This window comes from Bombus huntii, chromosome 11 (genome assembly GCF_024542735.1).
Source record: "Bombus huntii isolate Logan2020A chromosome 11, iyBomHunt1.1, whole genome shotgun sequence".
Lineage (NCBI taxonomy): Eukaryota > Metazoa > Arthropoda > Insecta > Hymenoptera > Apidae > Bombus > Bombus huntii.
The window spans coordinates 11,346,040-11,373,925 of record NC_066248.1 but is presented as its reverse complement, the minus strand read 5'-3'; the positions used below and the strand labels follow the sequence as shown (position 1 = coordinate 11,373,925).

The following is a 27,886-nucleotide window of genomic DNA, read 5'->3' as shown; positions in this document are numbered from 1 at the left end:
AGGAGGATTCCAGTTTTTACTGAGAAATATTTATTCTCTGCTCATATTCAATTTTTACCGGAATAACTGTTTATTATCACTTCCAATTTTGTACATATTTAACGCCCAACTTTTTCATATTCACTCACAATCGTGATATTATTACTCGATAAAATTCTACGAGATAGATAATATCTGTAACAGAGTATAATTTCAATTTTAGTTTAAACATTTCAGTTTTTCAACATGGATCGGGAAATACAAATTATACACAGTATCTTTATATTTTCTATTTGATACGTTGTTACAACTATAAATAGTTAACACTCCGTTAATCACGGTTTAAAAAATCATAAAGCAAGGAATTAATGAAAATCTCATACCTTTAATTTCTAAAACATATTCCTAATTGTACTTACGTCTAACGGTATATCAAAATGAATTTAAAAGACAACGACGGTAAACGATTTTATCATGCGTCAACGACTTGATGAACGAGCTTACCCTTCCTTACATATGCAGATATATGTGTAGCGGTAAGCACATGACAGAGGGAGCATTGCACGATCTAAATTATCCGGAAATGCGTCGGGCAGAGGAGAAGAAGCACTTTAACTGGATGTCTCAAAGCAAGAACCCTCTGATGCAACCACTAATCTGCACGTCATCTGCATCAGAAGCCATCAGGGCGACTGATATGTATACGTTGTATTCGTGTGTCCGTCTTTGATCCATGCGTTTTTCTTTCTCCATAAAGATTACCTGTTGATGAGGCAAAAGGGGTATTAAAACATCGACTGTTTTCAGTTACAAACTATTACCAATAATAAACATATTCGTGTCAAAATTTTAAAAAGGAGGACAATTTATAAACACGAAGATAAAAGTTAAATTTACTTTTACGTTTCGTTTCGTCGCGTCGTGAGATCAACTTGGTTGCAAGAAATTAAATTTCAAAGTTCCACGTTTCGTTGCATACTACGAAATGCGTTGAAAGTTTCAACGAGAACGTGGCGAGTTGAAATTCAAAGGAGCGTTTTTAGCACCAGTTTAAGAGACAAGCCGTCCCGTGTATGGGGCGACTGCCGCGCGAACGGGAATTAATGGAATTCTACGCTCGTATTTTGCGAACGTACGTGCCCCTAATGTTCCGTAACGTTAGGAAAAGTTGTTAGCTTTGAGCCACGTAAATAAGACGCGGCGGGTGCGCATGCGTGTACCAATTTGAGCGGCTTTACGAGCAAATGGACCTATCCGCGAGGCATCTGGCTGGATACGAAATTATGGAATGCGTTTCCCAGCGTTGAGGGCGATTTGTCCTGGAAATTTTGCGAGAATAAGCAGACTACTTCAACGTTGACACGCTAGGAATCCTGGGTAGAGATAGTGAAAGACATAAAATCTCTTTTAATAAGTCTGGTAGTGAATCTTCTATAAAGTTTATAACCTGTACGAAATATAAAGTTATGTAAGTGAAATCAAGGAATTACTAATGTTTCCAGAATTTTTCTTGTTAGTTTAAATATATTTTAAACTAAACAGGATATATTTCATTAAGTATTATAAATAATTGTAATACTAACAAGACTAAACGCACGGAAATTCATAAGCATACCATTAATGGACAAGTTTCCAACTGAATGGAAATGCAGGTAATACGTGCAAATGGTCGGCATACACGTAAGGCGTAATCGTATATAGGGAATTTCCAATATCTCGATAAACCGAATACGCAGAACGCATAGACTCTCAATTAACACTAAGATGATAAGCAGCTTTCCATCGAAGCTCTTGAATCATTTTACATTCGCAACATTTGTTTGTCATTTGATTTTGAGTTTAATGTCAATCATTAGATTCGTCATGAACAGCCGCATCTATTGTAACTTCGTATAGTTCTATACATAGATTAAGCAGTTTTATAAGTTTTCTCATAACAAAAAATGAGCCTTCATCCAAAGCGTGCCTTGTACATTTTTAATAACGGTATTCGAAACTATAATATGAATAATAAAATGCTACCCAATTCTCACCCTTTGAAATATAGTGTGTCCTTTAAACAACGTGCACATTTCCATATACAATGGCTAAAACCTAATACAAAAGATATCAATAAAGAAGTCAACCTGAAAATGTACTTAGAAATTACAAGACATTTGTTGCAAACATATATTCAATAAAGAATCAGTATACAACATTAATAGTCATCTTAAACATATAATCACTGATAAAGATGATACCACTAAATATTGGTGGCTTATTAATATAATGCATAATTGACTGTTCAATTATTTTTTAAAACTCTGGCAAATATATACCCATAATACACATCTTCTAAATTTTTTGGATATTTTCAAGTTGGTTTCATACTTTACCAATACAATCACGATAGACAGGCTCGATTGCAGTGCTAATGAGATTTCAAAATCTTTTGCACGAAGTACATGTTATATTTATAAAAGATTCCTAGAAGTTTTACAATACTTCAATATTTTATATTTTAGATGTTTTCCAGAGTTTTTATCTACACGATCAATGCTCCACCTTCAACATCGCAAAATTCGCCATAAAATGCATCCATTCCAGGATAATGGCAGTTTCATCGAACTAGGTTACAGTGTCTTTTTCAGGACTTGCTCCGTGTCGCTAACCTCGTAAACAGGCATCGATACCGCACGAGAAATTGCGCGTTGTCTCTTGATGCTCTTGAATAAACGTTAAAATAAAAACGTGCTGCAGAGGAAAGGACCGCGAACAACCGGCGTTACGCTGTTTCGTGTAAGAAGCGCGATTTCGTTGCGTGTCGTGTTCATGAAACACGTTCCACCAGCATCAATATCACTCATCCCGCTTTGCGATCAAAGTTCTGTGCTAGCTAGTAGTCTTGTCCGTGAGTGTAAACGAACATCCTAAACGTGGTGGTGGCTGAGCTATCGTGCCACGATTTTGAATCGAATCTGCATGGCGATAACGTTATTAGTGATCACAAACCGCATGTGTCAAATACAGTCGTTTGACTAAGTACCTTGATACGCGAATTACTTTGATACGCGAATCGATGTTCAGAGCAATCAAGGTATCATATAATACGATAGAATATTCGTATAAGCTGAGGAGTCTAATTGGAGTAATCGTCTCTTAGGAAGAACATAAATCGTCATTAAATTTATAATTGACGGACTTATGGTAAAGCTGATTCTTATTAAACCTATTGATTTTTTAGATAATAACGTTTCACGAAGTTATTATTCTAGTAATCTTATAGAACATCCTGGAATATTCAACATAAAAACTATTAAGTTCAAGTAGAAAATACATTGTTCATTATATCGACCCAATTTGCAAATACTTTTCTCTAAAAAAAAATTTAAATTACGAGATCTATAACTTGGTGATTTAATTCGACATGACAATTGTATGAATCAATTGATAAATATTTTGATGAAAAATATCGAAATCTAGTGGAAGAAAATAAAGATTGTCAGAGTTAGATATAATGCTTTCAGTTTAGGTACGCAACATTCCATTGTTAAACGATGTTCTCTAAACGGTTTTGTACCACCAGACTTTCCCCTGTTCCTCAGGAGAAACCATGGAAAATGCTTTTGGTCACGAGCTATTAGCGTCTCGCGAAGGGCGACGTGATAGACGATACGAGACAAGCACTCGCGTTCTCGGAAATAGAAGCACGGAAGGTAAAGAAGAAGATAGTCAGCGGAGCGACTATTGGTGGCCTCTTTATCCGCGCGGCGGTAAACTTGGCCGGAATTAAAGTAAAATACGAAATATCGCGTAGCACGCGAGAGGAGCGACGAAGGGGCGCGGGCGACGCATCGCGAATGTATCCATTACCGTGGAGCCATGCGTTTTCTTGAGGAAATTCGTTTCTCCGTTTTCCACCTGCAAACCGGAATACATGGCCGTCCGACCGCGGACGAGAACAAGGAAAGAAGAAAAAAAGAGAAGAAACGCGAGGCAACCGGAGGGCCGAGGGTGGATAAAGGGTGGATAGAGGGTGGGAACGACTCACGCAGAGCCTCTTTAGTGGCTCATAATTCAACGAGAGCTTTCCTCGAATTTCCAGCAGTCTGAGCTTCGCCGGAGATACAAATTTTGCACGCACATTTCCATGGAAACGGCTATATGGCGCTAGCCATCGTTAGGAGAAGGGGGCATTAGTCGGTTACCCGATTGATCAATGCATCGGAGAGTACGGCTTTAGAAATTTATTTCGATAAGAAGCTATATCGTATCAAATAAAGCTTTTCGTTTCGCTTGCCTTGGTTGTCTCGAAATTTATACGCGAAACGAAAGAATTAATATTTGGGGTCGGGCGTAAAATTACAGTGGCTACAAAAAGTATTTGCTGTGTTACACCATTGCATTTATTATAACATTTACATACTAATTAATTAACTCCAAGTAAATATCAAGTTTCGTATGTATACGAGAGCTAACAGAGTTGGTCAAATTCAAAGAGAGAATTAAAAAGTGAATGTATCAAGGATATTTCACTGATAAAGCTTTTCCTACTTGATATACTTTTTGAAATACATTCATCTCTATGTTATTGAGATGGATCTCTATATAGAAATGGGTTTTCTCAGTTTATTCTATTAATTTTAACAGGAGCAACCGGAATTTTGTTCAACCTTTGTACTTATCACAATTAAATTCTACTTTTGCTCTCGTCCGGATGAAATTAATTGGGGCGGAATTATTGCTTCCCCATAACAAAATTCGCAACGAAGCTACGAAAACTAAGATCGTGTGATTTTACGTGTGTCAGATGCATTGTGTTAGATCACGAATTTGCAGCAAATCCGCATTCAACTGCAGGCAGCGATACAGCAAGGGAATATGGTGCAAGTTTCGAAGACGAGTTTCCATTTGAACAAGTCGAGGCATCATCGGAGAATTCGCGTCTCTCGGGGATTCCTGACAATGTCTAAGAGAGTATCAATGTCTGTCCTGTTGGCAATGAACAGCTTTCATCGATGCAACCCTATCTGTTGGACCCTCGAAATACGTGGTACGATTCGAAGTTCGTTCGAGGAAAATCCAGCCAACTCGATCATTACTTGTCCAAAGTGAAACTATCGAAATTGTTAGTCGACTTCAGAAATTGACAACATAGCTGTATTATTTCGATATCGGGGAGGATGCGGTGAGAAAAAATACACAATTATCGAAAAATGCTATGCTGAACGAAATAGAAAATATAGATGCAAATGAAAATCGTGAATATATGTAGATACTGTGTGTATCTTCCAGGAACGTTCTTTTATTTTTGTACGCCACAAGTTCGATGACAATTTCGTGGAGTTTAACTTGAACGTCGATTGAAGTTTCGCGTCTGTTTTCTTGATAATCTGTCGGGCATAAGTAACGTTAAGTATGGATCCCCGAGTTGGTTGGTAACGCGTGAAATGTTTCCCTTTTTCTCAGACGAAGCTTTCAAGCTCGACGGGATTTCGCGAAACGACTATTTATGTTAATACCGCGTATGCCAAGGAAAGTATATAACGCGAAACAGCGTCAAATAAGCAACGTCGACTCGAGAAAAAACAAGGGAAGGAAAACTTGTTTGCCCGGTGGAAAAGTTCTTCAGCACGTCACGTTTATGGAAAGTACTTTCAAAAGGAAAGGAACAACGGATACTCGATATTAACGTTGGCCCTTCCGACTTTTCTGCATCAACATTGCATAAGAAACTTTTACAATCAATAGTTTCTTGATGGTTGGAATTTTAACGCGTTCGTAGCTGGAATAAACTTGCCATTTCGTACGAAAGAGTTTCGTAGAAAATGAAAGAAAAGGAACAATGACACGCGATAATTATGTTTTCCATGAAATAGCCACCGTTATCGCGCTAGAAAGTAAAACTCCACAAAAGCCTATACGTGAATTCGCGGTTGAGCTGTTTAATTATTAATTGTACATGCTTCTATTCGTCTTGCGTTAAGATGAAAGTGCTGAATTATATAGACGGTGGATCGACGAGAAAGCGTTTTAGTAGAAACAGAAATTGGCCGTTAGTCGTATCGAAACCTAATGTTTTAATAAAGAAACCTTCCACAGTTTCTGTAAACCGTCTGACGAGAAGTGACGTGGGAAAGAGCGTCGTTATCGACGAAATGTCCATTCGGCGTTGCACCGTTGAATACGTTGCTGAATGTGATGAATGTAACTCCTGGTTTCTACGACTTCCTCTAACACTCGGGGTTGCCATCGAGGCACAGTTATTCATGAGCTTGCTGTTCGCTTCTACAACTTCCGCTTCTGCTTGTTCAAAGTTTGTATACGACTAGTGAAATCATGGGAAACGTTACTGAATGACACTCGTATCGTTCTATCGCGGTAAACCGCGGTAACTAACTTATTATGTACATATATTGTCAAAGGAAGCTTATATTTAATTTCGTGAGACCCATTCCAACTCTTTATTTAGCAAAAAGCATTTGAGGTATTTTTATTTCATCAACTGAAATAAAAAGAGAAATATGACGTTTCTTTCTTGGAGCTTATTTCAAGGTTACTTTATATTCTTGTGTAAATAAAGATGAATTCAAGGAGTATACATACGGTGACATCAAATAATCCAAGGTCAGAGGAGAACAAAAATTATTTGCACAGAGAAGAGACACAAACGTCAAATACGCGCCATGTCTTGGTCTCGTTTGTTTAAATACTTTCTACCGTCACGTGGCTTTTCATCGTAGTGGTTACTTTCTTCTTTAAACTGATATTGTAAAACGTGTGCATCTTGGAGTAAGCGATATTTTTAAAAATATGTAGCTATATAACTTGAATTATCTATAAGGTTGTAAATGACGATTATAAAGGAACTTTTCAGTAATTGCTAATTTCACGTATGGTTGACAGTCGAAAGAAAGGATACTTCTCACAAGTGAACAATTTACCATACAAAGCGAAAGACTGGATTGCATTTACATGATTAAAGTGTCGACGTCCTAAGTGTGATACGTCACTGCGATTTTCCATTATTTGATGCTTCGCTTAGAGTCCTTCTTATAAAATATATACTATTCTATAGCCTAAATGAGATCTTGAAGAGCTTAGTTTAAAAAGATTTGTAAATTTAAAAGTTTAAAAAGTTAAACTTTTGAAAGATTGAAAATTCGAAAGTGTGATGCTTTGAAACTACAGTATATTGAAAAGATGTCAATAAAACAGTTAGCTCTCGAGCAATGATCACTTTTAGATTGCAACGTTAGCTATCACGTAGTACTAACGAACGATAGGTATCACATAGTACATACCAACGATAAACTGGGGGCTTCGAAATCTAGCGTTTCACACGGTTGACAGACGTCGACGCGGCATTAACTCCTCTCTGTTCGCCTTCTGTCCCTTGGGATACAGGACGGAACAATCTCAGGCTGGCAGGTAATATTCCCTGATAACGAACCTTTGTGCTTCACGTTACATACGTAGTTTTGAGTATTCAGCTTGGAAATTTGATCGAGCACGATGACCCTTCATCTTCATCCCTTTACGTCAGCCTTGTGCGTACCAAACTCGATTTACGTTGAATGTCTGTGTTGTTACGGACACACGTGAATCTGCCATGAGATTGTTGCAAACTGCATACATAGCAAATGCATATCCTGATTGTATGCACCATACTGGTCATCGTGGTCACCGTATCCTTTTGTCGCGAGAGTATTTGATTGGCTGCCGAGATTGAACTGGAATTACGTCCTGGAACCAACTGGTAGGCGAGAGACAATTATTCCTTTTGTGTCTGTGCTTTTTAGGCGATTAAAAGCGCGCCGTGATTTACGCGGGTTGATTTGAAACTTCAGCGTCACATTTGCAATACTAGTTGCAAAAGCAAACAATTTTTTAGCCTGTCAAAGCGGCTCGGTTCTTTGTATGCATTGAATCGTTGATCGCGAACCGAATCGCTGTATACTCGCTATGGGAAAGTATTTTAAAATTTTCTATTAAAATCGATTGAAAAACATCAAAGACTGGCGGAAATATGGGATAGAATTTTTGTAACAAAAGAGACCGAACTTGCGTAGGTTTCTAGGATGGAAGTTATTGACAATCACATCAAACATTTTCACAAAAGGAGGAATGTGAATTTTTCCGCTTGACAGAACCGCGTATCCGCTAACAACAAATTCATGTTGGAGCTAGTACGTTCGTTACCGCGCTCCGGCGGGCATTGCTAATTGAAGACAAATCGATTTCGTTTTTTAATTTTGCTGCCCAGCCAAAATCAATTCGAATTCAATTTCGTTTCTCGTGCCGGTTAACGACTTGCTACGCCATCTCCGTGTTCCCTCGTTGTTTTTACCGATAATTGTAACGACCGTATGTATGTCTCGTCAGCGAGTATGCCCATCGCTGTTCCACAGCCCAACAATTTTTCCATTATTTCCGCCGTGTAGCTGTTGCGAGATTTTCTGCGTGTTTGCCGCACCCGATAATCTATTACTCCACGCGCCTTTTCGATTTTCAAATTCAAACGTAATTAAAACTGGAGCATTGACAACTTCCGCGAACTTCTGAATAATTTCTACAGAAGATTAATTTATGTTTATTCATACATTAGACAATTAATGCCGCCTTCCTCGATTAAAATATTTTATCTGCAAGTAAAGTTGTAGTTTCGACCAATCGCGGGGAGACGCAATCGCGAGGAGAGACGTCAACGGGAGTCGTAAATTCCCGTTACGATTATAACAATCGACACCACGAATTGCCCGATCCCCTGATTTCCGTTGAGATAATAGGAGTGATTCAGTTTGTATAACACTGTGATTCACAGAATTATAAATTATATATTTTTCCACTTAATTTACACCGTTGCTTATAATATATCGTCGACAATGAGTTAGCGTATAGAGACGCGATACACTGGCACAATATTCGTTGATGATAGAGCAAGGCTCTGAGTTTTGTTATTGTTGAAAATTGTGGATCTTTGAGGCCGAAATAATGTTATAGGAACACTAAATTTATACTGAGGATTAATATTAAAACAATGATATATTTATTTCATGGACGATTCCTTATATATTCATCGATACACATTTGCACGCGTCTCAGCACTTTCTTCTATACCCGACTGTAAACCGACTCCTCGACGACCCTTAACCGACTGAGGAGTTTACATTCATCTGTTTTTGAGGCGCTTCGGACACACATACTTCCACACACTGATATTCACATACAAGTATCTCTACTACGCACTTAACCTAGTCCAGCACAGAAAATTATACATATCTCAACAGTTATAGTTGATTAACCCGTTACTAACATGTTGACTCGACCGTCTTGATGTCGCAGGAGAAGTTGGTGACTTTACCCTCCTGAAGTCGTAGGAGCAGTAAGGTACAGTGACGATGCTGTGTCGTAGGAAAGCTAGTGATGGGTATGTCTAGCGCACGGGACCATCGGATTTGTTCATGACATTTCTGGTCAGGAAAGTGAGGGCAGTATACATTGCTTCTGATTGGATAAACGTAGGTTGGTAGACTAGGAAGGGTCTTAGCCGCCCTCGATAGAAAGTTGCTATTAGGAAGCATCGTACGTGAGAAAATCTAACTTTCCCTTGTCAAGCCGTAGTAGACAATAGTCTTTAGAAATGATTCGGAAAACAGATATTTGTTGGGTCTGAAGGACCTTAGCTAGCAAATTACTGGGATTTATGACGGGTCCTTAAGGCTATTGAGGGTACGCTGTAAGAATGAGCGGATATCTGGTGTCCGACTGGCCCGCGGTGTATAACCTAATCCAGGTAGAGAGTCGCCCGGCGTAACAAAAGTTATATACATGTGGTTTCGAAATAGTGAATAAATATTTTAAATTAAACGAAGGAAGATGTAAAAAAATAATGAGATTTTAGTTCTTCCGGATTTTTCGAAACGGTAGATAGAACATTTTAATTAAGGAGGGCAGAATATGCACGCGTATTCGTAAAAGAGATTTTGTATGAATATCATTTCGCAGCTGCAAATTGATATACGTATATTTCAGTGTTATTAAATTATAAATATAAGTGCACAAATGTATAGAATATCTCAAATAAAGTAGATACTTGCGATATTTGAAAAATGAAACGAATTTCCATTTTTGTTCCATCCTTTCAGTAGTATTCATAAAATTATGAATGCGCATAAACATCCGCGATCTAATTAAAAAAATTCGATATTCTCCCTTGTTTTTTTTTTAAAGTACCTAAATTTTCAAATTATATCAACCCTCTACAAATCACATGGGATTCGACGCGTAACGTCACCGCGGGATTTCTTCAGGGAAGTTTAATTAAAACGCCAGTCTGTCGGGAGTAGAGAGAAAAAATAGAGATAGATCGGGCGTGCACAGTGTTTCGAGAGAATTAAACGCTATCGTTTCCCGATTTGCGATACATCGGCATCCACGGTGCATACATTCCGGCGTCGCGACAGTAGCGGAGATCTTTATTGCGTTTCGAAGTACCAGGACTGGCAAACAAAGCGGTAATCTGTCGTGCAGGTTGTTCCGGTGGCGCGGCACGAAATTGCATTCCATAGTAAACGGGCGAAAATGGCGAAGGTCGTGTGTCGGCCATCACATCGGCAAGCTTGCTGCTCAAAGTGTACACTGTAAACATTCGGTGCCCAACTAGACCGACAATGCGAAAAAGTAGAAGTCGCGTCAGCAGGATACTGGTCATTTTTGCAACATTCGAAGGAGGGAAGCTTATGTTGATAGATAAACGGAGGACGATTCTAACTTTCTTTCTCTGAAAAATTATTCTGACGTGAGAGAAAAGATTAACACCTGTATTTTACACATTCGAAGTGATTTCCATTACGAGATAAATCATTAGAATATTTAACTCTTAAACACACAGAAGCGAAAAAAGTAATTCCCACGATAGTCTCGAGTAGTCCAATTTAAACTGACAAATTAAAGCCAAAGGCCATTTCCAAGGAATTTGTGGCCCACGTTTCGTAGATAATATAGGGAATCCAATTGCTAGCTAAAATTGTTTCTACAAATTTTTCTTGATTCGTGTTTCGTGTCAGTCGGATGAGCCGCATCACGAAGGTTTCTCTATAAACTGTGCTAAACAAGACCACGTTAATTCCAGGCAATTTTCGACGAATTCACTGTAATTTTGTTTCGGGTCAACGTTTAATGCTTTACACGCTTTATCATCGAACGACATTAACGAGCGCGGAGGAAGTTTGGTCGATCGGATGAAAAGTCTGGAGGCCATGCCTGACTGTGCATTTTACTTCGTAGTTAACGATAAAAGAAAGCTTTGCGTGTAGCCAGTCGATGAACATTGAACGATAATTAAGATAGAATCTTACTACGAACGATCGGCAGATTCCTCGTTAATCGGGCGAAGCTACTCTATTCTGAACGTCTCCGTATTTAAGATTCACCGCGTCGAGCATACTCCGGGTCTTCTGTAGGCGATTAAAACGTGACGGGATTTAAATTGGAATTATTTAAATCGCGGCCAAAGCACGGCACAGTTAAACGCGACAAACGAAACACCTTCGCTCTGTCGTTTACGACGGCACTCATAAATTTTATTCAGAGAGAATTTGTACGAATGACCAGACCGATATCTGCATCAAAAAGGATCTCGTCGGCTTAACTATTGCTAATTTTTCCCCCGATTTGGATTTTCTACGCGAATTGCTAGACGCGTATCAATAAAACTTTAATAATATAAAAGTTTCGGTATACATGAAACTCGTATCGATAGAACAATAAAGCCAATGAAGTAAATAAAAAAAGCGGCCATTCACAGAATGGTGACAACAAAATATTGAGCTGCACGTTTCCTGTTCTTTTTCATTGTTCCACCCCTCTCATCCGTTTTTATTTTCCCCATTTCTTGTATTCATTTTTTGTTTCGTTGTCGATACCTTGAACGGCTATAGATTTCTCAGCTCGGAACACGGTCAGGCATATCCCTCGAACCACTTCATTGCATCGGTGAAACAATAGCGTGCACGCAAGTCTGGGTATTTATTTCTTTTCTCTTTTTTCCCTCTCTTTTTTTCCGTTTGGTTGCATTGTCGATGAATTTCAATGTAGACTGCAATAAATTGCGGTCACGAGGAGCGGTTGAATACGTGTGGGCGATAGGTTGAAGTTGGGATAGGAGAGTCAGCTTTTCCTTCCCCGTCTTGGGCTTTCCTTGGCGCGTCAATGCTTACAACGATAATAAATTTATCGATGTTGCGCGAGAATTAATCGTTCCTCGATACAAGACCATATTTGTCAATGACCTTAGGACACGTCCTTACAGTCATCAGTAGCTCCCGTTGATTTAAGTGTAAAAGTTGTCACGTGAATTCTCTCTATTTTCCTCTTTTTTCACGAAATAACATTTTGTTATGACTCTCGTAGAATATGTCATACCATACCAGATTATGGAAACAGATAAAGACAAAGGAACGAATCGCGTCGTAAGAAACGAAATAACGAAGGTACCCTCTTCTGGACGTCGGTATACTCGGAAGGAATTAACGAGCGTAACGAAAGTTGCGGGGCTTGTACGTATTACCTAGAATGATTCGACGTCCTTGTAACGAGAGTTTTACGTCCGTTTCATAACCGCGGTTCTCCATAATCGTAAAGAAAGCCGGTATCGGTCATCGTTGCTTCGACACCGAATGACGAGCTAACGATGACGCCGGACCTGCGTTTTATTGCTCTTGAAACGCGAACCTGTCCATGACTGTTTTGCTAACCACCCCCATGGCAGACATAAACTCGCATTGCCCCGAAGCAGTTGGTATATTTCGTATTTTCTCCAAGACCAAACTTGAAAAATTGTGGGTGGTTTATCTTCATGAATTACCAATTTTCAATCCTGAAGTAATTAATGAAATGGTGTGATCGAAAAGTAAATTTTATACATGTATGTATCTGTAAGAAAAAATTCAGATCTTGCGATATTAAAATTTTATTGTGTTTATTTATGTTCAGATTTTATTCATAATGAGAACTGTCTACAGCTATTTTCGATCCGAATCGATGAAATAGATTTGTTTTCAGTGGTAGAACATATCCAGAACATACACATGATCAAAACGGGGAAGTTTTAATTAGAAGCAAAATTATTATACGATTTATTGGAGCGATTTCCGTAGGATTTTGTTCATTCTGTTTGCAACGGCATGAATTATTATTAAAACATGCACAGGCGACTTGGTTCCGTGTTTAATATCGGACGTTATAATTTTTATCGAATAATTTTCACCGTGCAGAATTTTATGGACGTGTAAAAATATTCCCTTCTATCCGTTGCGCGCTGTCGATAAACAAAAGTGTTTTTTGGTTCTTCCCTTTTTTATTTTTACGTCGACGAGCTTTGAATTGTACACTGATACGCTGCCGCCTGTTTGGCGTTCAGAAACATGTCTGACAAGTAGAATAATTTTATTGCTCGCTTGAAAAAAATAATTTTAAAAATTTTTAATAGAAAAAATATTCAATTTTCAATGTTAGGAAAAATTTCGAAGTTAATACAATTACAAGGTAAGCAAAATCAAAACGTTTCCTTCCATAAATTATGTTTATGATTGATTGTTCAACATATGCGACGAGCGACAAACAGAATCCGATCGCTTGAGCGTGCTTGTATACGTGTATTCAAAAGCTGGAATAGTCCAAAATAGCGAGGGACCCGTTAACGAACAATAAATAGGATGATGGTCGTGCGGTTGACCAGGAAAGTAGGATTATTCAAGGTCCGTTGCTTGAGCCGAGTATGCGAACTGTAGTTTCGATTTACGAAGCACGTCGACTGTATTCAAACACTATCCATCGTTAACTGCTTCCCTTTGATCCTATCACAAGTCGGTACATTCGAAATTATTTCTCGTGTATCTCAGTCCCGATTAACGGATCTGCTCCTGTTTTTCCTTCGTATCTTTTTCTCTTTTTTTCGTGGCGTCGCGTTATTTCATTTGTTCTGCACATAACAGTGCAATGCACAACAGTTGGGCCATAATACATGACACAGCGCGTTTCGTGTATCGAACAATACAGCGCGGTGTTCATCTGTGTTAAAACTGAAATTCAAAATGAAAAAAATACAAATTTTTAGGGTAGAAGTACTGATTGTGAGTAGTGAAGTTGCAAACATAAAAACCGTATGTGTTTCCTAGTGGACGTACAAAGGGACGAATAAAATGGGAAAGTTTATGGTAGTAAATTTATATGGATATCAAGGTAACGAAGTAAAAAAAATACGTTATTTTATTTACATCGAAGTACCTTTTCCAGGTCTTCCTTCCTCTCTCTAAAACCTTCGAATCTTTCATATTGCGTTAGTGCTTCGTAGCAGATCAGGAAGAGAAGAACATAAGGTACATCTATCAAGTCGTAAAGAATATAGCCGCCGAGAATAAACAACCGATAAAGCGTTCTAACGTCGTTGAGCGAACGTCGTTTTATTAGCTGAATTTCTTTTCTGCTTCTTTTTTACAGAATGCAGTATATAATAACGGAACAGATACTTTTTGAGGGGTCGGCGAATTCATCACGACGAACTCGAAAACAACAATGCTTCACTTTCAGAATCAGCAATAGGCAGCAATAGATTATTTCTGTCGTCCAATCGGAAATGGTCGTATAATTCATTGGCCCGGGCATAATTCTGACCCGACGTTCGACTATTCAGCGAATGGACTTTTTATCTAAACAAATTACAAGCGTGAATGACCATTGTATCAACGCAAGGATTTCTTTGATTGTTTTCCGTTCAGCTATTCATCCAAATGAATGACAATCGATGAATAGAAATCTCTTTCGTCTTCCTTCTTTCTTAAAGGACAAACATATTGTTGTAAGACAGACATTTCTTCTTGGAAAGATTGTTCAGGATCGGACAAGATTTTTATAAATATTTGTTCTTTTTTTTTAGCAGAATTTGAAATAGTTTTTGTCCGAAATTTTTTCATCATATCGATGCAACACAATGCTTCGCTTAGAGTGTTTCCCATGAAACAAATATTTCTCGATAGCATATATAACGCTTAGAAAAATTTGTTTTTCTTTTCTTAAGTTGGACATTTGAATACTTAAAAATTTGGGAACTAAGAAGGTTGTTTGATCCAGAAATCAAATCATTCTGCTGTACCAATTTTTTCACCATATTGACGCGATTCACTGAATTGATTTTCAAAAACCAGAAACATTTCCTTCTTCTCTCTTGTTCGAATAACTTTACGACGCCGTGTTCTTGATAAAAGCGTTCCACATAATTATCGGGCGAACTTGAAGTAGACCTCGTTATATAATAGATCGATAACGTCGATCACCCTCATGCGTTCCAATTATAACGTCTAAGCGATCCCAAGTCGTTCAACGACAGAAGTTCCGAGTGACGCTACGGCGACTTATATAATTAAGAAGCAGAGAAGGACAAGAGGGGGTGGTCGCAACGAGACAGGACCGTTAATAATTTGCAGGAAGGAAAAGGTCGAGAGTAGTGGTCTCACGACCTCGGCGGACAATCCTATGTTTGCCGTGAGGCGTGGTTGCCACCTCAATTAATTATTGCCGCGTGTTCATAATTAAGCGGTCGTATCGTTGGCCAACTATTCTGGATCACGCGAGATTCTCGGCCGCGTGGAAACTTCCTGAAGGTCCTTGTAAAACTGAATTTACGAGGTCTTGCGAATTTCTCGTTCCCCTTGGACACTTCAGTTCTGTTTTCTTGCGAGCTTCTCGTTACCTCTGTAATCCCATCGTCGCAACAACACGGGAGCAATTGCTCTATGGCCCCTCACGTGACCAGATGGCTTTATTCATTTTTTACGAAATAAATTGTCCTTCAGAGGTTCTGTAGCTACTGACGAGCGGTTATTACAAATTGTAACAATTTATGATCACTTGGCTTGTTAGCGATATCCCAGTCGATGTCGTTGAATTTTGAATAGAAGAACTTGTCTTGTTCTGTGACAAATATGATAATAACTTTTTAATCGTCGATATTAGCGGAAGAGATATTTATTTGGGAATAATTTAGAACTTTTGAAAGAGTCTAACATTCTGGAAGGTGTTTGATGGGGCCATAAAAAATTTCAGAGGTGCATTGTTCTTAACATTTTGAAAATCACGAACACTTCAAAATATTCGGCCTTCCCTGCGATTCCGCATAAGATTGGTTTTACGAGATAAGGCAGAATTCCTGGACGCTAAGGAACTTTTTCTACGAGGACTCCTTATTTGTTACGACTAGTTTAGGATACATCCAACGAATGAAACGGGCTCAGATCAACGTGACAATTTCGTACCTGAGATTCAGGCTTGTATGGTATTTAATACTACAGCAAAATTTATACCTTAGTGTAAGCTCGATGTGCCACGAGTGTTGAAAGGTTCTCGAAATTATTATATTGTCGCGCAGATCTACTGCTTCAGTCTGAGTCTCGTAAAAGATTGTATAAAGTTAATGAACGCTATATTTTATCTATAATTTTACGTGACTACTATTTTCTTTTATGACTTTCTTATATCCATAAATAAACGAAAATTGTTTCGAGTTAAATGAATTCGAACAAGATTGAACGCCTATAGAAGCTGAACTTCATTATAAGAAGAAGCTACAAAACTTTCGTATCACGATACCCAGCTCGTATAGCGAAATTCGAAGGTGAAATTCTTGCTTGAGAAACTTCTCGCGTATCGAATATGCCAAAAGCGACGACTAAGAAACTTTTTACCTCTATGCAACCCTAAACATTCCAAAGTGAATGAACAGAAGTGCCAACATGTTTTCGAGGTGATAAAAAGTTTTTCGGTCGTCGCTGATGACTTCGCTGCTGCAAATAGTATCTAATAGAAACGAATCTCTACCGTATCGGTCCGTTTTAATGCTCGGTTGTCGATCTAGTTCCCTTAGTCGCTAAATAGTGGTCTTAGAACTTAGCAAAGTACATCGTAAGTTTAGCTATTTCCGAGAATCTGCTCACATTCCTTACAAGAGCAAGTAGCAAACGATTTGGCTACGATTTGAATAAAACTTTGTAGGCTTGAAAAACAGCCGAAAATAATAGATACGTATTTTTTTTTTTTTTTTTTTTTTTTTTTAGCTACGGTAACTCAAGTTTAGAGAGTAAAATGACTCTCCAAAGTTCGACCGTTTGGTAAAGTCATCGCACCTTTTATTAGCGATAAATCTTTACGATTTTTCGCCAAGAGAAACGACTTCCTGCGTAACGTAATTTTCTCATTAGAACACTTTTATAAATATTTTTTGTATTTAAACTTATACGATACGTTGTGTCGTTTCCCTGCAATTTATCGATACAATATATGCATATATTTCTTTTATTCGGTATATCATAGGATTATTGGCGACCTTTGAACGATGAAAATATTAAAAAGACGACGGAGGGATGAGTTTCGTTTGTTACTTGAAGCATGCAAGTTTATAAGTCTCAGGTTAAAAATCGAACGACCAAGGGTAGAAGGGCGTCAATAAAATGTAAAAAGGGAAGTCGTTAAGAAGTAAGTGTTTTTTTTATATCTTCGGACGATGACCCTGCGTGGGTATCTGCTTCTATGCCACTTGAAAACCATTATATGTTACATAAAGGAGAGCAGGAAGTCGTTCCTTCAATGATGAAAAATGAGACCCGCGTCCAACTTCTTACCTTTTTTTATTCTTTTATTACTTGACGATGGTACGGAATTGCTGTAACTTCAATTATAACTTTATGCACCAAATTATAGAATTTATGATCCAGGGAAGATTTGTATATTAGTATTAATCGAATCGATTTAATTGGAATAAATTCAACAGATGCGAATGAAATTAGGCGACAAAGATAAAGCGCAATGTACATACGATCTTTGCAATTAAAGCAAGGCATTCCGTGGATAAAGTTAATCGTAAACGAGAAAAGTTCGGAACGTTGTTAGTTTAGGTATCATCCCCGTGGCTGTCGAAAGTTACGAATGTACCAATTTTCCCAATTAGGAAGTTTGCAATTAAGTTTGGCCGGAAAGGATTGTCTTTGTAAACCCATCTGTTAAGAGTATAATGACCAAAAAGATATCCTACAAAGTCTAGTTAATGTTGTCCACCTGTTTATTTGTTCACCATTTAATGACTTTAATTAAATTTGAATTTGTAATTTATCTCGTAAATTGAAACGTAATAATAATGTGATATTTTGATTTAAATATCTTGTTGTAAATATCAACATATGCAATACCTACATCTGACTACGATTTTCATTATATATGTGCCATATTTATATACAACCTAATGTTGCAAACAGAAATATACTGCTTTTATAAATTAATAATGGAATGGCTCTGAATAAATAGATTCGCAGCAACAAAGTTGAAGGTCAATGTTTTTCGATTTCCTCTACGAACACTTTAGCCTTTAACTTAAGTTTTGCGCGGAGTTTACCTCTGCTAAATGATCAAATTTTCCGTTGTCAACGTACGCAACCGCTGCGCTAGATCCGTAATTTTCTCCTCTTTTGTGTTCCTCATTTTTAAATATTTATTGTCGTGCTTAATGATCAGAGAGAAGAAGATAATATAAACAAGGCATATTCTGTTACGTAAATAGCAGAATAAATGTCATGATAATAATGTAGTACTGTTAACGATCGTCGTGTGTTCTTTCACTCATATAACTTTTCGGTTGCTTCGAATTCGACATTTCGCGATAACATGGATAAGTTCATACGTCTGTTTCTTTTTCTCAACAACATGAAATTGATATCGGTATTATCCGAATAAGCCACCGAATTCGCTCGAGGCACGGCTTCCGTCTTGTAATGGGATTTTGATACTAACTGGTTGAGAGGTAGCAACCCTCATCATGGGAATAATTTCCTCGGCATATCTGTATCGCGTTCACTACACCTTGCACGTTTGGATGCGATACGTTATCGTCAGCTTACACGCTTTACCGAATCTGTGTTCTTCTCTTTAATGCAAATTGATAGCATAAAAAGAAAAGATCTTTACCTATTACAAGGTACTCAGATTTGTCATATTCTGCTTGCTTAATAATAATAATGTAGAAATTATTAATATTATAGATATTACTAATAACTAATAGAAGTTATTTTGTACGTAAGCTTGTTATATATTAATCGTTTGAAACAATAGAATCTGATACCAGTAGTTAGTAAACACGGCAGAGGTAATTCGAAATCGCGAGACTCAATATTTTCCAATATACTCCATATCCATCTAATTCAACATAAACTGCAGTGATTCTCTATTTCCCAACATGTGAGATATTATACAACACAAATGATGCTAAATTTTTATAGTTCGATATTAGTGACAGTAAATATGTATACGATCGTGATGTGGGAGCTTTTAAAGAATCTAATAAAAATTCAGTAATGTATGTCACGTAATGCACGCGGAATTTCACCTAATCCATACAAGGTTCAGAAGTTTCGGGATCTTTGAGTACTTCGATATCCTTGGGGTCTGCGCGGTCCTCAGAGTCCTCCGGATTTTTCGGCTCTTAAGGTATCCAAAGTTTCCGGTCTTTCCAATATACTTCTTTAACTCATATCTTTTACATTTATTCCGTGCAATTTGCTTAATTTATTACTATATTTCTCACCTTTGCTGTCATAAATTATCATCCTAATATCTTGACTATGAGTTTAAATCTTGTGAATGTTGTACGTAAAACGTAATACACCATATGAAATCTTTGAAAATTCTCAACACATATCGGATATGTGTCATAATGAATGCTAGGTTGAATCTGTTTGTAGCACACGGACGCAATGCTCAACGTGTTCCGCGACGCCTATATTGCCACCATAAATCTAACATGGCGGTTGAACATTAACCCAGCGACCGCCGTCTATACTTCCGGTATTGGTCGACCTCCACATCCGATAAAATAGCTGTCTATATGGTTTCTGATATTATTTACACCGATTTAATGAACCGTAACAGAATTACAACCTTCCGGGTAAAATCATGTTTATCTGAATAGAAAAAAGGATTACCTATCATAACACGTGTAATTGAAATAACACGGGAAAAAGCTGTTTTTAACAGCGAAACGAATTTTGTTGATAATAATTGCTTTCTTCAATTTTTAGAAGAATATAATATAAAATGTTGAATACATTTATTTGTATTTATTATATTGTTGTTTGTCCTCGAATGTCAATTTATTTTCACGAATTGGCAGAAAGAATGATTTGATTAAATTTTTTCTCTCGTCGACAATGCAGTTCGTTTCTCTCGGCTTTTTTCGTAGATGCAATCACGCGAATGATCATAGACTAAATTTCGGGATATAAATCTCTGTAGGGACGAGATAGTGGAGTGGAAAATTGGATGACGATGTGGTCGGTTCACAGGTGGATACCACGCCAACTCTTTGTCCTACCGCAAATAAAATACATTTCAGAACATTTGGCATGAACACACTGCGAAATTTGGCAGTAATGCCTGCCCGCTGAAGTATTTACCGATATTGCAATCTTCAACGATATTTTCTTCTCTTTTTCATATGGGACAAGAATGAGATACATACAGTTACTCGAACAAAGTTTTTCCATGTACTATTTTCTTTAATACGTTAATAGAACACAGCTTTACAATTTGTACTCATATTATTCCTCCCATTGCAGAGTCACGACAGCTGGCAAGGACACGACGGGGACCAGGTGAGCATTCATCGCTTACAACTACAAACGTTGCTTTGCTTTTGCTCTAAGCATGCTGCTTTATTCTTTCTTTTCTTCTGTTATCATGCGCTTTAATTACTCTGCTCTACTACCTATACCTCACTACTAGTTCAATTGTTCTTTTTTATTTATCATATATCGTTAATTTTTTAGTTGTGTTATTCTATTCTAACTTAAACGGCCTAATGAGACTGTAGTAAATGTTTGTCGAATTTTGTGCATGTTTTAACGAAATTAACAAGAAAATTGTACATTTGATAGTAAAAATGACGTGGTCTATAATTATTCATTTTTGGATGGTATTTACTATATTTAGAAGAACGATAATTGAATTTAAATGGTTCGATGTACGAAAACGTATTTTCGACAGAGAAAGTCGTACTTGCCGCATGTATCACGTAGCGTTCCCAGTGGTATCGGCAAGGGTAGCACAGAAACGATTAAACAGCAGGAACATGTAACGGTGAAAGAGAGTATGCAGAGAGAATGAAACCAATTTACATGACAGTGATACATACGATTCGAATTCTTACCACCTGGTTACGTAGCTGCAACTTGCAGTTTATCTCTTCGTTATTAAGGACGTTGCGATTTTTAATGATGCGATGGTTTCAACGACTAATGCATCAGGGTTGCAACGTTCCTCGTTAAGTACTAACGATTAGTCGATGTTGTACTAGTACTTATGAAAATATTTATTAATCCAGGAAATCTCTCGTGTACGTCTTAGATATTATCCAATGCTCTCCTATCGTAGCACTAAAATTCGCGGTATTCATGTCCACATTTTTCAAACATCGGTACACATATTGATACATTACCATGTTTATTAGTAAATTCATTAATGTGATGCGATAATTGAATATACTTCATTACTGCACCTGATTGTTGTTCTTAAATACATTGGAGTTTTTAAAGGAAAGTTTTAAGATAAAATCGTTTAATTTATTAGAAATATTGGTACGCGTAATATGAAAATCCTAAATGAGAGATTCGTAATTGATAAAATAATCGTTTAATTAAAGTTTATTAATTCGCCCATGGCTAATGTCCGTTAATATCGACCACCATACAACAAAAGAGTCGGACGGTATAAAAGTTTCTGAGAGAACTGAAATACGAGAATATTTCCGCGAGACAGAGCGTCGCATGGCGACAACCATGGAACGCTTTTTACGAGGAATGAAAGACGGTAGAAGCACTTAACAATGAAGGCTGGTCGAATGAGATTTAGTGTACCGTCTAATCGGGTTTACTCTTGCCTTAGGGTTACGCCCCTTGCTGATACGCCGATACAGGCTTGGACTACGAGAGTGGAAAAGCTGTGGTAGTATGGGTAAAGAGTAAGAGGAAGGAAACTGAAGAAAACTGCGAGACCAAATGGTTAGGGGACGCGCTCCGTGAATTTAAAAAGATTCGTTAAACCTTGATACTGCTATAGACTGCGTGCTCTGTAAGGGAACTCTTTGTTAAGGAGTTCGACTACTCACCCATTCGCGTAATGCTCCTCCGAGATTTATCTCCGAAAGAAGATTTGCTAACCGTGTCGGAACATTCACGGGAACAAATGACTAATCGATTTTATTGTTTGATCAATTTCATTCGTTACAGCCGAGCTACTAATTGTTACTTTAAATCAATTTCTTGGCGTAAATATTTATTCAGGATTTTATGGAAGTTTCATTTGTTTAATGTAATTAATGCAATTAAATTACTTTTAAATTTTTATGAAACGGTTTAAAGGCACCAGAGAAGATTTATATCTAAACCAATGACGCTCTTTAAATTTCAATATTCGAGATCTATACACCGTTCAAGAATATCTCGAAGAGGTAAGTTCTGATCGATGGTTTCTGATATAAACCCTCGAACGAACTACGTATATCGTTTTTCAATAGTGCCTTCTCTAGAGAGGATCTATTTCGACTCCCATCTTCTTGTTTCGAATATTCACAATATGTCACCCACTACGCCATCCTCCAGCCGGCTTTATTCTCTTTTGTAACGATACAAAGCAGATCGCTCTTCCCTTTTCCTTTGTTCACGACGGACAATTTTGTGTCGAGATTCTTCTTCTCTTCGCTTCATGAAAATTCTCTTAAGATAAATCGTTCAGACAAACCTTTCTTCATCGTTTCATCCTTTTAACGTGAAATTTAGTAGCATCGACTCTGTTATCACGAAATTATCTTTTATAAAATATTACAAAATCTTGCCATGTAGATCTTAAATAATTCCCCTGATCTACGATAAAGGACGTTCGTCGAAGGGTTCCCACTGCTAAAATACGTCAAAAAAAATCTCGCCACGATTTGCGGACGTGAGTTCCTGTGGGAATTGTAGAATGCTCGTGCACACCAGATTGCCACGTTGAGTTATACCGAATCCGAATGAAATCGCTTTTATGAGAATGAATGTAATGCACCATGGACGAGCCGAACATATTGTCCGATGCATGTTTGCATTGTAACGAGTAGGTATCAAAGTTTGCCCAGAGATCGCTAAAACCTTCTTTCATCGGCGTAAGAAGTTCGCGGTTCGTCAGGCGTTAAGATGATTCGTTTTCCAGGCTATTTCATTTTACTTCAATATTTAAACTCTCTTCATGTTAACAATCTAATAATTTTCTCTTAACAAGGAGGTCGTTATTTTCTAACGAATGTTAAACGTTTAACGTCTTGTAAATATTAAATAAGGAAACTCGACGAGGCTTTTGCGACTCTTGGAGTAATGGCTTCGTATATAAATACACGACGCATTTATTATTCCAGCAAAGGGGCTTCGTTCCTGTTCAAGATATTAAATGAATCAAAATTCCCTTCTCTCGGTGTATCGCGGTTACTAACACGGGAAAAAGGGCTTGGTGCCAATTACCCTAACTCACCCTCCTGCCCAGCTTTATCTCCGCTTTCTTTCTCCCTTATTTACTGCCTGCCCTTTTCTCGTATACGCATTACTCTCTACTTATCCCTTTTTCTTCGGTCTCTTTTTTATTCCTCGATGAGCATTGCGACTCCCGCTGCAAATGAGCCACTCCAGTTATAAGAGATTAGCCTAGGGCATAGGGTGTTCGGCAGCTAACTTCCTATCCTTCTCTGTGTGTGTGTTTTTTTTCTCTCATTACTAGGGTCATACGGAAGGCGGAGACTGCTGAGATTCAACCGCAGACAAACAAAATTCTGAAAAATACGAGAAAGAAATGGATCTCGTGACGTTCGGTCCCCGACATACGCTAATTAAGATCCAGCATCCTCTTCGGCATTTTCCTTTGGATTCCATTATGTTCGACGCAATAAAACACGAAATCAATTGTTTTGCATTGGTATTGTTTTTTTTTCTCACAATCCTTCCATTCTCCCATTTTTTTTTTCACACAAATGATCGTTTAGAATGCAAATTTAATGCTATAGGAAGTTACGAACTGCATTTGTGAAGTTAATGTAAAATAAATCATTTTTTAAGAATGGTGTACTTTATGAAACGCGAATATTGCGTAGATTTATAATTAGTTACAGTTAGTTTCCAATTCCTATCTTTGCAAAAGGTACTGTACAACAAAGTTTGGTGCACGTTAAACAGCTTATCGACAGAGTTTGCAGAATATAGCTGCTACAACACATAGGTGTCACTTATAGTTCTAATTCCGATTATATTGTGTTTCACCTGTACATTAATATTTTATTAATTCAGTAATACGAATTCTATGTTACAAATTAACACATTTATAAGGATTGCGAAGAAAGTATCAAGTAAAAGTTTCATGCCAGCATCGACGAGCAAGTCATCAACGAGTCAACCGTATCATCACTTGATCTCTTTACTTAGTTATCTCGAAGAAATCTTTTAATCTCTACCACATTTGATGTATTGAATTGAAAAATTATATTGATCGTTCGGAAGCAAAATAATAAAGGTACCTACATACATGTATCATTAAATCAATATTCAGCCAGCCAATTTTCAGAACGGAAGTTGTACCCGTTTCTACGTAATTTTCGGTTTGAATGTAGTTTTGGTCGGAAATCGGTTCAAAGGAATGCATAGCTGAGCATTACGGAAACATTAAGCGGGCTTCGATGCATTGACGCGATTTCGGCGGGGCCTATTCGCAGAGGTAGAGATGCCGGTTAGAGAAATGCAAATTGCAGTCAGTCAGACGGCATTAAGCGTTGCCATTGTTCCGCAACGTACTCCGCGTGTCGGTGGCACAGTTGCATACGGCAGCACGCAAGATACACCATCGGTGAAATTGCCTCCCCAGAAATTCTAAAGGTTTCGTTTAAGTTTCCAGGTCACATAGCTCGGGGCATTCGAGGGAAAAGGATCGTCAGATATGAATGCGTTGACCGCTTTCGGCCTTTGAGCATATTTATTTTTCGCGAATGATTAGAAAGAATTCAAGTAGTCGTTAAAAAACCGGAGGGTTACTACTTTTTTCATATCCATTCAGACGCGTGAAAACAGTGATGCATTGAAACAAAATCACGATGCATCTGTACTCCTGTAAACATATCTAATCCTAGGTCGTTGGATTTCAAAGTGACGGCTCATAGAAAAAAACTGGTTTCTTCTACAGCTCGGATGCGGTTATTGTACGTTCAGATCGGGTATTTGGTCTTTTTTTTTATCAAAGTTTACGAAAAGGAGTTGGAAGAATCTGAGAAGATCCTACTCTGTACGAATATTTTTATTGAGAAGGAATTCCTCTACCTCCGAACGTGTGCACTGAGTCAAACAAGAATCACGTTTTTTTAGAGATTAGATTGAAACGAGTTTCCTGATTCGCAGACAGTGTCACATGGTCTTCGGGATCGACTTCGAACTCGTGGATTCCTGGAGACGAGCAGTTCCATTTAAATTCCATCGAACCTGATGGAATAGCGATAACAGAACTTTTCACCAATTATGGGAGTCGTTGAAAGCGAAAGGGGCATTTCCACGAACGCAAACGTATTTAATTACACTTTTATTTCCCAAACAAGACAACGCTTTTTCTATCGGATTGCGACATCTCGACTGCTTGGAATGTTAAGAATTTCTGTATCTTTAAAACTTTATTTCTATAAGTAAGTCTATCGTAATGTTTTATTCATTTCAATAATTTGTTTTAACAATTTATATACTATACAATCATAATTTCGGTATAGAAATATCAAGAAAAATATTTAGTAGGTATACAATGACGATAGGCACGAGCATAATCAAACAGGTAGCTCCCGAAATTCATGTAAACTGTCTATCATTACAACTGTGCCCGAAGCGATATCTTCCTATCTACCTCAACTTCCCCCAATCACGAAAAAGCCGCACGACCTCGCGCGATCAGCCTGGCACGAAACGGTGCAGCGTCACCGAAGAAACGAACGTCTTCTGTATGGTTAGTACATTCTGGGCGAGAGGAAGCGAAATATAAGAGGAAACGAGAGGGAGAACGAGAGGCACGCGGTAGAGAACGCGAATACTTTCGTGTGGAGTTGGCCACTTTTTATTCGAAATAGTGGATAAAAAATTATGAGACATCAACTCGCACAGAAATACAAATCTGCGCTAATGGAATAAAAATTTATTAATTCAATTATAACTAAAACAACACTTATTGTTTCTAAAAACATATACATACGAAAAATGTTTAAAAAACAGAAGTAATTTTAGAATTCTATCAAATTATTAATTGTTTAATAATATATAAACTCGAATTTACTAAAATAGAATGTACCTCAAATAAATTTTGGTTAAAAGCAATTCGAAATCGGACACAATGGAATTTTGTAATTAAATTTTGTTATTGTATTCGACGAGTTTTAATGTAGCAGTTATTCATTTGGAACGCATGTTAGTCAAATAAACGTTGATTAAAAACGAACAAATCTACTTTATACAGGTTGAAAAATAATAATTGGAATAAAAGTTGATATATTTGGATAACGCCCAACTCACAGTTCTGGCGAGGACGATCGTGCAGGTTCGTGCAAATCCGGTGGTATTCGGCTCGGCACTCTCCGTGCGTGCAACGAAGTTCATGCCGGCGGGCAAGCGATGACGTCAGCAAGCAAAGAGGCCCGTCCACGGCCAGCTCGGTAAAGCGTACGGGGGCTCTTGACGTTTCACTTCTTTGCGTACACGGTCATACTATTTTCGGTCGGTCGTTTGATTTCTAACTGGCTGTGTTCGATCGGTATCGCGGAGATTGTGCGTATATCACGTGGCGGGAAAACATTTCGTTGTTCCGACGCCGCGCGTTCCTTCTGCGAGTGCAATCGTAATCGAAGAGTGAGAGAGAGAAAGCGGCCAGAGAGGCGGAGGAGGAGGCGTCTGTAGCGACCTAACCTCCCAACCGGTGCGTCAGTGATTTTAATCGGAGTTATAGCACAGCCGTATAACCGTGTCACGCAAACCTGTACGAACTATTGCGGAAACTGACTCGCCCGAGAAACGCCGAAACATCTGGCGTTCATCGTTTGACAACATTCCGATAGACTTTGCTAGAGTACAATTTCTAACCTCTGTCGCGCCACCGGTGTTGATTTTAAGACATATGAACGGAGCATGAACGAAAAAGGAAAGAAATCGTTAGACACGAATAAATAAAGAAAAGAGGTGAATACGAAGGTACCTGTACGTATGAGAAATGCAATCCGTTTATCTGGTGAAAAAGCTGTAGTGTACATATTGACATCTGCGTTCAATCCCGTCCTTTGTTTCTTCGTTCGTCCTACGTGCTGGCTCGAGAAAATATCGTGGTCCGCTTGGCGGTAGAAATTCGTTCTGGAGTGAAACGGATGAGCGAGGAGCAACCTGTTTCATGTCTGTGTGAGTGCATCCGTGTTTCTCATGGAATGCGAGAATCGTACGTGCAGGGGCGTCCTGATACGTGGTGATTTTCAACTAACGCTGGATAAGAGTGCAGTGTTCGTGTAGGTAAATGCGTTTGCTCGTTATTGCCTTAATGTGCTCCGTGTGAATCAGTGATCTTCATTCTTAAGGTAAAGTGACGTTTGCGTGTCTAAATAGGAGATTTCATTTCTAAATTTTTTGGCGGGTTGTGCGGCAGGAACACGTGGCAATTGAGAAATTTGAATGTTTTTTGTTTTTAGCGGGCATCATTCTTCGTATATAACGACACGCGAATCGAACTAAAGATATTCTCAGAAACGAAATAGTTGAAAGTCTATGTTACGTTTCTTGCCATTATGTGACGAATAAGCGATACGCGC

General features: G+C 38.1%; 1 protein-coding gene and 1 long non-coding RNA gene across 27 annotated transcripts in view; one reads left to right on the top strand and one right to left on the bottom strand.

The window, feature by feature from the left end:
• The window catches only part of LOC126871101 (disks large 1 tumor suppressor protein), a 529,262-nt gene that overhangs the window by 366,519 nt on the left and 134,857 nt on the right, over positions 1–27,886 (top strand). For 25 of the 26 annotated variants that reach the window (XM_050629536.1, XM_050629531.1, XM_050629535.1 and 22 more), the window contains one exon: positions 20,616–20,651. The exons of the other annotated variant lie outside the window; for it this stretch is intronic. In XM_050629536.1, coding sequence (XP_050485493.1) covers positions 20,616–20,651 — 36 coding nt within the window. The remainder of the gene's footprint in view (positions 1–20,615; positions 20,652–27,886) is intronic. 26 annotated transcript variants of the gene reach the window in all.
• Positions 47–27,655, bottom strand: LOC126871109 (uncharacterized). The gene is made up of 2 exons (XR_007691527.1): positions 26,610–27,655; positions 47–741 (listed from the first exon to the last, which is right to left on the bottom strand). It is a non-coding gene; the product is annotated as an uncharacterized LOC126871109 (long non-coding RNA).